The sequence below is a fragment of the Phallusia mammillata genome, chromosome 3 (assembly GCF_965637545.1).
Source record: "Phallusia mammillata chromosome 3, kaPhaMamm4.hap1.1, whole genome shotgun sequence".
In the NCBI taxonomy this organism is placed as follows: Eukaryota; Metazoa; Chordata; class Ascidiacea; order Phlebobranchia; family Ascidiidae; genus Phallusia; species Phallusia mammillata.
In genome coordinates this window covers 21,652,236-21,663,215 of record NC_137254.1, presented here as the reverse complement: position 1 = coordinate 21,663,215, position 10,980 = coordinate 21,652,236, and the positions used below count along the sequence as shown (strand labels likewise).

Sequence of the window (10,980 nt, the reverse complement as noted above, 5' to 3'; positions counted from 1 at the left end):
TTGTTTTACACTTCCGCATTCTAATTCTAATTTTATTTTTTACAGATTTCTTGTTGTTTACCCAAAATGTGCTGCCAAAATTTGAACACCTGGTATATGTTGTCCAATCCTTTGGAAAAAATGATGGCATATGATGTGACATTTATGATTTCACTCACAATTTGTTTTGCAATGGTAAGTATGTACAATTACAGGTATTGTATAAACTTAATGATTACTTTTTTGTGAGAAGATGTTAGCTGTTTTATTTTAAAAAACTAATTTTTTTTTTCATTATAATTTGTTTTATGTATAAATTTAATTTGCTGAACAATTAATCATTTGAAGCCAGGCGTGATTGGGCTTCCTTTCTATCACTATACAAGCGAAAATTCAAAAAGCAACAAAGGAATGTATGTTACAAATATTTACGTGTCTTTAGTACAAGGTGAAAAAACAAAATACAATATCACCCAGTCTGTATCTAAGCAACATTAACGTTGTGGCTGAGTCTTGGTTGTATTTCTTCGTGTTGGCTGATTGGTCTGCTTTCTTCCCCGTATCTGCATGAGAAGCGGCGTCTCAAATGGATTATAGCATTTGTGTTGTTTCTCAGCTTGATGTTGATCAAGTAAATAAGAATTACTGCAAGCACCACTAGGCTTGATGCAAGTAGTACTGTTGACATGCGAGAAAGAACATCACGTTCATTTGGATTTCCTGAAAAAGACTCTAAACACTATTAAATGCTTTACGTTTCCTCTTGGAATATTCTGCTAAACCAAAACCACTATGGCTTTCTTAATAAGATTGCTTTAAAAAAAGTGTTTGTTAATATTGCTTGTCATATTATAGCTACTATGTTGCCTACAGTCTGCACAAAACGAATAATGTTTAGGCATCGATTTGTTACATAGGGTACTTGCAGGTATCAAGGCCCCTTAAAAAACTATTGCGTATAACTGAAAAACAATTTAAGAGTTTCAGGTCAAATTTTGTGTGATGGTTGCAGAGGTTCATATTAAACATCCATTAGATTTTGAGGACGTTTGCAAGTTTTGTTTTTGTAGGATGACAGTTTAAAAAAAATTAAAACTTGGATCTTAATACATGCGTATGCTGTTAATAAAGCCCAACATTTTCTTGTTTTCAAAAATAGTCTAGAAACCAATCAGACTCATTTATACTTTGCTTTTGTCAAAATAAAGATCAAACAAGCAACGCCATTACTTTATACACCACATATATTGTTAACTTAGACATATAGTTGTTAATTTAAAGCAGGGGTCTCCAAAGTTTGTCCCGGGCCAATTTTTGAACTGCCTTGAAGCCGCGGGCCACATGCGCCCTTGGATGTCAAAATGCTTTAAAAGACCTTGATACTGCAAGCTGTACACCACTCTATTAACACTCTAGGCCGGCTCTTTCCAAACCAAAGTCTTGGGTTCTTTAATGGTTGAAGGCGCTTTTTTCGTTGACCTTCAAGAGGTTATGTCTTTGGAATCTTTTTTGTGTTTAAGGCTTTTTATTTCATCACAATTAACAATGAAAGCAATTGTTTGCGCATAATTCATATCTTATAGTTTTGTCTGTGATGTCACAAATCGCTCTTATAAGTTTATCATTGAAATGCGTTACCAAGCAAATAATATTTAGGTGAAATGAATCCTAAACGCTGCAGTGGTAAAACTGAAAATTACTTTCAGCAGGTTAAAATTTATTTTAGCATTGGATTTATCTTTGACCGCGAGTTCAATTTGTTTCTTATGAAAATCGTCCTATAAGCACCTAAAAGAGTCTATGCGGCCTGCTCAAATGTTAATAAAATGTTGATTGGTCTTCAAAAGCATAAACGTTCCTCATCCATAAAATAAAATTACACAGTAAACAAGAACTAAACGGTTTTTATTTTACACTTGATGACCAGCACACAAGTTCGCATTATTTTATCATAATTATGTATCACATAGGTTCATTCTTTTTAACGCATAGTGATATATTGGTGTGTCCAGTTCAAGTTTCGTTACTTTTCCTTTCTTGAACACTCGACGGGTGAGTAAAACAAAAAAGTTGGTCATATTTAACGAAATAATAATATTTTTCAAATTGCTAATAACGCACCGCGGGCCACGGAAAATTGACTCGCGGGCCAGATGTGGCCCGCGGGCCGCGTGTTGGAGACCCCTGATTTAAAGGTACTAACAACTAGGAATAAACGACCTCTTGACAGTCCATAACCAAAAAAACTAAATGAAAGATTACTTCTACAAACATCTTATTCGGACTTTTTGTCTCCCTAAGAAAGCAAATTTTGTGCATATCAGTCGCCTTTACTATAAAATACACTTAAGAATATGACAAAAAAGTGTTGGGCCTTATTGCAAGCAATGGCTGACAAACAAGACCGTAATCAAATTTATTTGAAGTAATTCTTATTTCCACTGTGCTTCAATTTAACTGAAATGACCCCATTACTAATATATCTTTAAAAGTTTTCATTTTGATAACACAATCTTTCCATTTTTGTTACCAATTCTTATGAAAACAATTGTAAAAAGTTGAAAACAAACACGTCTAAATTTGAATTGGTCATAACAACTATTGCACACAGCTTGCAGGTCCAAAACTTTGTAAATCATTTTAAGTACATATATATATTTTAAAATTACATCAAAACGGAAAAAAATTTTCTTGTACACAATAAAATATGAGCAGTTGGCCTTATTACCTTCCGGGCCTATATACCTTCAGGTACCTTATAATGAGTTGAACGACCGAATTTTCAAAAAAGTTCGTGTCGAAACAACGCATTTTGTGCTTTTCAGCAAACTACTTCGCCAACTAAGGAATTTGATTAATCAAGAGAGCAAATCCATGTAATTGAATAAGCGGCAATAACGTCAACAAATTTCAACAAACCAGTAGCCTATACCAGATATATAGACAACAAAACATGTATCATATATCTTACCTAGAGTGTTTGTGGTTGTCGAACAACCCTTGCACAGTGATTTTGCGGAAACCTTCCCAACGCCGGAACAGTGATACAGACATCTTTTTCCAATACAGATTGCTCTGGTCCATGGTAACATCTACACACCAGTACATGATTGCTGGGTTAAGGCCAACCAGTCTTTACACGGATGTTAAGTTTAGCCTACTCATTCACCTGGTGTAGCTATTTATGTCTTTTTACTTACTTCTGGTAGTTTGCATTTCGTTGTCTTTTTTATTATAGCAATGGCACGGCAGGTTTCGTTGATTGTCACTAATTTACAATGCAGGTTTGCGTTGCATGTGTGTGGGTCCAGCGAGAAACAAACCGGGGATGGTGTCGTTGGAAGAGCACACTCTAAAAGTAAACATTAAAAAATATTTAATTTATAGCCCACCTTAATTAACAATGTGCTGCGCTCAACCTGATTTGATGGTTAGGTTGAATCCGTTTTTTTGCCGTTGTGGATATCTTTCTTGTCCGTACGCGACAAACTGTAGGTGCAGTAAGGTTCCCTTGGTGTGGAATTCAAAAGGCTCCTTAAATCCCGTCCACTGATCATTCGGTCCCCCACCGTCAGTTTGTAACTTCAAAAAACAAAAATGCTAGTGGTGAGCAGTTGAAATGGAACCCTATAACCACTAATTAAGGTAAAATTTAAAACGACAGTACATTTTTGTTTTAAAAACAGTACCGGTAGGCCTATGTAAATTTGCTTACCATGACAATGTCGCATTCATTCTGTAGCCCGAAGTAGTTGAAGTTGCAAGTGAAATTGCATTGATGTTGACCAGTAATAACCCATTGTCGAAATACATATCTTCCGTAGATTTGTGGAAAGTTCGGTGAGTGTATATGTATGGGATTTTTACCAGCTTCAATTCGCTCGATGTTGCTTTGCTTGTCTAAAAATTATTGTTTTTAAAATTGAACTCAAATTTAGGTCATACCAATTGACTTTTATGGTTTTCGACTTTTGTTACTGATGTAGTTGTAATGATGCATAGAAAGATCACAAAAAGTCAAAAAAATCTTTTAAGGCAGATTTCTGAAAATTCATTACCGCAAGAAAATACTATTATGATTTGCAATTAAAAAGGCAAATTTTTCTTACATCCACTTGCTTTGATTGAAAAGCCTTTGAAGTTTTTCCCAAGGTTGCACAATATGTTTAAAGTATTTCCGCCTGCTTTTACAATTTGGTTTTTCAAACTGTCGGCTTCAAATCTTTCGAACGTTGTGTTCAGACCGTTTCCAATCTGCAAAGAAAGGAGATAAGGTTTATAATCAATTTTTGTGAGAGGCGTTTATGATCAAATCTTTGTAATTTATAGGTTAAATACAAATGTCAAACAAATTGTGTTGAAACTTTCCAGTTGATTCAAAATGTAATCACCCGCAGTTTACGTACCGTACAATTTCCATTGTTACCCAAATCGCCATGTAGTGGAACGACTAAAACATGATCATGAAGTCTTGATCTGTATGTGACGTGGTATTTAATTGCTCCTTGTGGAATAGTAAATACTTCCTCATCTCTGTATCCCTGTGTGTCACATCTTTGACCAAAACCTGCTTGAGACATTGCCGCTGTAATAAATATGCAAAAGGCTTGTTACTTCCGTTAGTTCCACACAACCCATGTAGGCTATTTTTTGTGGGAATTTTTACAAAAATATTATAAAGCTGCACTTTTAGTTCGTTATGTTTGCGGGCTGCTTACCGTAGTTGTATAGAAACCCGAAAACGACAAAATAGCCAACGTATATCTCCAAATTCAGCATCTTGAGACCTAACTTTTTTCTTAAAATGGAATAAAGCATAAAATTTGCTGAAAGTTTCAATTCAATATGGGCGTATTACGAATAAACCTTATTAATTTACAAACATGATTATTCAGTAGTATTACTATCTAGTCGGCATAAACTCAACTTTAAAAGGATAAGAAATTTGGTTGCTCCTGTCTCGAATCAGTTTATTTCTGGTCTCTTTGCCGTAAGTAGGCCTACTATGTCATCATATTTAAATGACTGTAGAGCAGTTAACGTCTTTTACTGCATCGGTGTTGTTTTCGTGACTTTGTAAAAGATAACCAGTAGGGCAGGAACTTGACTATGCAAATTTTGTCCTTTTTGGAACTTCATACCTATTGACTCGTATCTAGTCCCATTTAAAATTCTGCGGCGCCAGGTTTTGTGAGGGTGACAGTACTTTGAATGTGTAGGCTACAGTACAGATATTGACCTTGTTGGAAAGTTTGTGAAAGTAGATGATTTGCATACAAATGTGACGGACTTATTTTGGCAGCTTTTGGATTTGGCTGAAAGATCAGATGGCGATGTTAAACCCCAATCGACCCCTTATGCCTAATTCTATTTTATGCCAAAACTGCCTCCCTAGTTCAAGAACGGCATGAACCATGCAAAAGCGGCTGACCACTAAGCCAAAAAGATACCACAAGCTGTTTTACAAAAAGTCGGCTTTTTTAATGAAACGATAAAACTGCATACAACAACTCGCACTTACAATACCAACAAGTTCAACTGTTCAACCAAAACAAAAGTAGGACAGGACAGAAAACAACTCGGTGTGAGTAGCACAACGCCCAAAGGAAGACTGGCCTTCCTTTTTTCCTAATTCGTGCCAGACAGCCAAATAGGTTGACTAAATCATCGCGTGACGACCAAAGGTACATCCGGGTATCGATATAAACAATGAAGCGTGAACTCGTCGATGACAGCGGAGAGGCGAACATGGAAACTAAGGATAAACAACAATCACAGCGTACAATAAATTGGTGAATAACGTTTGGTCAAAACAAGGTATACGCCGAAAAAGTAAAAATAAGAGTGACAAAACAGAACAATTAAACACAACAATAACAGAGTGAAAAGCTGCAGACAGTACACACTGTTTCGACCTATAAGGTCTCATCAGTGCAGCTGGTGACGAGAGATCGGCCGCATTGGCTAGTGTAGCCATCAAACGGCACTCCAGTTTGTGGTGAGCAACAGGGTACAACCCCAGTTAGAGTGAAAAGCGTTATCTGGGTTAAAATATTTTAACAGTAGGCTACGAATAATATAAAAATCAATTCATGTGGTAAAGGTTTTAAATAATGCATAATTGGCAAAAAGTGAAAGTAACGGCTAACAAATTGCAAAACAATGGATTTATTTTCAAGCAAACTTTGCATCGGTAGCATATTTTCGAGCTAAAATAATGTTGTCGAGTTACCTTAATCTATTCCTTCTTCTAAATCACCTAGAAAAAAGTTCTCAAGGTGCACGTTTAAAGGAAGCAACAAAAATTATGGTTACAATTTGTCTTTTTATTGTGACGAAAATGCTATATCTACGCGTCGCAATGACGAGTTTCGGAATAGCCAAAGCAAAGCATCTTGTTATGTCGCAAGCACAGCTAAACCAATGCAAGGGTGACAAGAAAGGCTAAAAGACATAAAATTGCTAACATCTCTGTAGCGGGTAACGTTGCTTTTCCAATGTTCACCAGGTTTCTTTTATCTGTAGAACCAGTTGCGTTTACATTCCGCACACTTAAAGTCTTCCCATCGCCGGAACAGTGATACAGACATCTTTTTCCAATACAGATTGCTCCGATTGATGGTAAGATCTACACACCAGTGCATGATTGCTGGGTTACGGCCAATCATTCTTTACACGGATGTTAAGTTTACCCATGCACTTGTATGCTGGCTATTTACGTCTTTTAACTTACTATTGGTAGTTTGCATTGCGTTGTCGTTTTTATTATAGCAATGGCACGGCAGGTTTCGTTGATTGTCACCAATTTACAATGCAGGTTTGCGTTGCATGTTTGTGGGTCCAGCGGCAAACAAACTGCTGATGGTATCGTTGGAATAGAACACTCTAATACAATACACATTATAAAATATTCAATCTATAAATAACAATGCGTTGCACTCAACTTGGTGTGATAGTTAGGTTGAAACCGTTTTTTTGCCGTTGTGGATATCTTTCCCGTCCGTACGCAGCAAACTGTAGGTACAGTGTGGTTCCTTTGGTGTGGAATTCAAAAGGATCTTTATATCCCGTCCACTGATCATTCGGTCCCCCACCGTCAGTATGTAACTTCAAAAATCAAAAATGTCACTGGTGAGCAGTTGAAATAGAACCCTAATCACTAGTATTATTGAAGTATAATTTAGAACAATTGTGGGGAACCCGCGGCCCGCTTGCCTTTTTAATGTGGCCCCCGTCACAATTTTGTTGAAAAAACAATAAAATGTTTATGCACAAACATTTTCTTAAAATGACTTTGACATTACTGGTAATCTCCCTATTCCATATTATGACGCCAAAATGAAACTTGCCACACTTTCATCCACTTGCTATATTTGTGACGTAACAGTCACTCGATTGCCTCCTTGCAGTATACAAATCATTTGCCATGTGGTGTTAGTTTTAAGTTGATTTTAGAGCTATTAGCGTTGATCCTTTCTTGCTATTTAAAATACATTCTTTGAAAAAACGACAGATAGGTATAATGAAGCTAGGGTCTTTCAGAAACAATCGACAATCTCTTATTTTAGTCGAAATAAGTGATAAGCCTGGAAAACTAAGCATAAACAACAATCACAGCGTACAATAAATTGGTGAATAACGTTTGGTCAAAACAAGGTATACGGCGAAAAAGTAAAAATAAGAGTGACAAAACAGAACAATTAAACACAACAATAACAGAGTGAAAAGCGTTATCTGGGTTAAGATATTTTAACAGTAGGCTACGAATAATATAAAAATCAATTCATGTGGTAAAGGTTTTAAATAATGCATAATTGGCAAAAAGTGAAAGTAACGGCTAACAAATTGCAAAACAATGGATTTATTTTCAAGCAAACTTTGCATCGGTAGCATATTTTCGAGCTAAAATAATGTTGTCGAGTTACCTTAATCTATTCCTTCTTCTAAATCACCTAGAAAAAAGTTCTTTAGTCGAAATAAGTGATAAGCCTGTATGCCATGTTTGTTGCAAAGATGTGACAGCAAAGAACAAATCAAACCCGGAGCGATGATATATAAAACCACTTGTGTGCTTAGTGTATTTTTACACGGAATTTGAAAATATTAAAAAATATTTGGCCCGCCTGAAAATTTTGTGTAATTCATGCGGCTCGCAGTACTAAATCGGTTCCCAAACCCTGATTTAGAACAAAATTTTTATTTGAAAAAAGGATGCGAATTTGCTAACCATGAATATGTCGCACTCATTCTGTAGCCCGAAGTAGTTGAAGTTGCAAGTGAAATTGCATTGATGTTGACCAGTAATAACCCATTGTCGAAATACATATCTTCCGTAGATTTGTGGAAAGTTCGGTGAGTGTATATGTATGGGATTTTTACCAGCTTCAATTCGCTCGATGTTGCTTTGCTTGTCTAAAAATTATTGTTTTTTAAGTTAAACTCAAAACTAGATCTTATTCTTATCAATTGACCTTTGAGGTTTTTGACTTTTACTGGTGTAGGCTAAATGTAATGATGCATTAACAGATTACAAAAAGACAAAATAATAATCTTTTAAGCCAGATTTCTAAAAATTCTTTATCGCAGGAAACTACTATTTTTGAATAAGCTAGACTACCAATGATTTGCAGTTAAAACGGCAAACTTTTTTTCTTACATCCACTTGCTTTCATTGAAAAGCCTGTGAAGTTTTTCCCAAGGTTGCACAATATGTTTAAAGTATTTCCGTCCGCTTTCACGATTTGGTTTTTCGAACCGTTGGCTTAAAATCTCCCGAACGTTCTGTTTAGGCCGTTTCCAATCTGCAAAGTAGGCTAAAGAGATAAAAGAGGCCTATAATCATTTTTGTGAGAGCAGTTTAGGATTACATAACACTATAATTTATAGGTTATATATGCAAATGTCAAACAATGTGTATTGAAACTTTCAAGTTGATTCAAAAATGTGTTTCCCCCAAGTTTAGCCTACGTACCGTACAATTTCCATGAAAACCCAAATCATCATGTAACGGAACGACAAAAACGTGATCATGAAGTCTTGATCTGTACGTGACTTGGTGTTTAATTGCTCTTTGTGGAATAGTAAATACCGCCTCATCTTTGTGTCCTTGTGTGTCACATCTTTGACCAAAACCCGTTGGTTACAATGTGGCTGTAAAAACTATGCAAAGCTAGGGCACATCACTATACCGTTTCATCAACACAACTTAAACATGTAGCCTAGGCTATTTTTTGTGCAAATTTTTACGAAAATATTTTAAAGCAGCACATTTATTTCGTTATGTTTCCAAACTGCTTACCGTGGTTGTATAGAAACCCGAAAGAAGCAAAATACCAAATGTATATCATAAATTTCAGCATCTTGAGACCAAAATTTTGTCGAAAAATGGAACACAGTCAAATATATGCTGAAACTTGTTTTCAGAAATTGAAAAAGAGTCTTATAGGCTATTGCGGATATTATTATACACACATGATTGCCCAGAAATCTTACTATCCTGTGGAAATAAACTCTACTTTAGATCGATAATACATTTGGTTGCTTCCGTCTCGTAAGTAATCAGTTGATTTCTTATCTCTCAGTCAAAAAGTTACTCTCCCTAATGATTGTAAAGTAGTTATTGTCCTTTACTGAAATTGGTTTGAAAAGCTTTCCAATGTTTACCGTGTTGTTGTCGCAATGGAGAAATATGCCCAATGGGGCACGAATTTGATTATGCAAATTTTGTTCTTTTCTTGGACTGATTTATTGTCTCGCCATTAGTCCCATTTACGTTCTCCCGCGGCCACCGGTTTTGTCAGGTTGGCTACTTTGCATGTGTACATATATATAGACTGGGTTAAAAAGTTTGTGACAGTCCTGGGTTTGCATACAATGGACTTACTTTCAAGCATGCTTTGCATACATATTGTTCTGTAAAGTTTAAGATAATGTTGTCGGGTTACCTTAACCTGTCCTTTTCTCTAAACCTCCTATAAAAAGTTTTGAGAAAGCAACATTCATTCACCATTTTAAGCATAAAAGCAACAAAGCTCATCGTTACAGTTTGTCTGTTTTAAAAGTACATGGAATCACACATCCACAAAATGTATCTATGTGTTACAATAAAGAGTTTCGGAATAGGCAAAGCAAAGCATCTTTTTATGTCGCAAGCACAGCAAAAACAATACCAGGGTGACAAGAAAGGTTAAACTTCCCAAAATTGCCAACATCGCTGCAGTGGGAAACGTTGCTTTTCCAATCTTCACTAGGTTTCTTTTTTCTGCGCAAAATCAAAACTAAATACCCACAGGCAGTTTGCAATTTTCTATGGGTGTTTTGCTGCTTTATAATAAACCTATATTACAAAACAAATTATTGTACTCTACGCCTTTGCAAAGAATTAGGTGTCTTATAAAAGAGGAAATTGTTAAAAAACAATTAGGCCTACTTGAAAGTCGACCGCAAATAATTCATGTTTTGAAAACACTTTAGTTTAGCACAGGGTGGTCCAACTTTATTTTGTTGCGGGCCATTTAAAATCGTTAACTTACTACGCGGGCCAAGGTTTAAATTTTTGCAGGAAAAACTTGTTTCTGGGTCAAACTCTAGGGCAGGGTTGGGCAAACTTTTCAGTGCAAGGGCCGCATTCAGAAGTTCCTAATCTTATCGGGCCGCATAGTATTTCATCAACAGCCACCAATTGCTTGCTTGTTTGTTTTTAAATAACTATGGTAAAGAATTAGGTTTGTATCATGTATATACGATTCCAAGCCGTTTAAAATGCTCATATTAATAATTTCTTACTTGGTGGATAAGTTTAGCTGAACGGAACTAGCTGTTTATGACGTCATCATCGGTATTGTGACGATTGCGGTGCCTGTTTTTTCGCATTGTTTGCACACAATAAGCGGGTAAAAAGTCTGGCGTATGTGGTTCTTAGGCTGATAATCTTTTTTTCTGTCTCACGAAATCTGTTTTTGGCAGTTTGAGAATCGAAATATTTAGCAAAATAGTTTTAGT

General features: G+C 35.9%; 1 protein-coding gene across 2 annotated transcripts; it reads right to left on the bottom strand.

Annotated features, from left to right (window-relative positions):
- Nucleotides 1-391: 391 nt before the first annotated feature.
- LOC145217442 (uncharacterized) lies at nucleotides 392-4,772 on the bottom strand. Of its 2 annotated transcripts, none has more exons than XM_080084708.1 (8): nucleotides 4,698-4,772; nucleotides 4,386-4,564; nucleotides 4,089-4,233; nucleotides 3,695-3,879; nucleotides 3,399-3,561; nucleotides 3,180-3,331; nucleotides 2,951-3,071; nucleotides 392-711 (listed from the first exon to the last, which is right to left on the bottom strand). In XM_080084708.1, exons 1-8 carry the CDS (start codon nucleotides 4,756-4,758, stop codon nucleotides 464-466), a joined length of 1,254 nt encoding a protein of 417 aa, XP_079940834.1. In that variant the 5' UTR covers nucleotides 4,759-4,772; the 3' UTR covers nucleotides 392-463. The 2 variants fall into 2 exon arrangements, with proteins under 2 accessions (XP_079940834.1, XP_079940836.1); XM_080084710.1 differs by having other exon boundaries at nucleotides 392-699.
- Nucleotides 4,773-10,980: the final 6,208 nt, after the last annotated feature.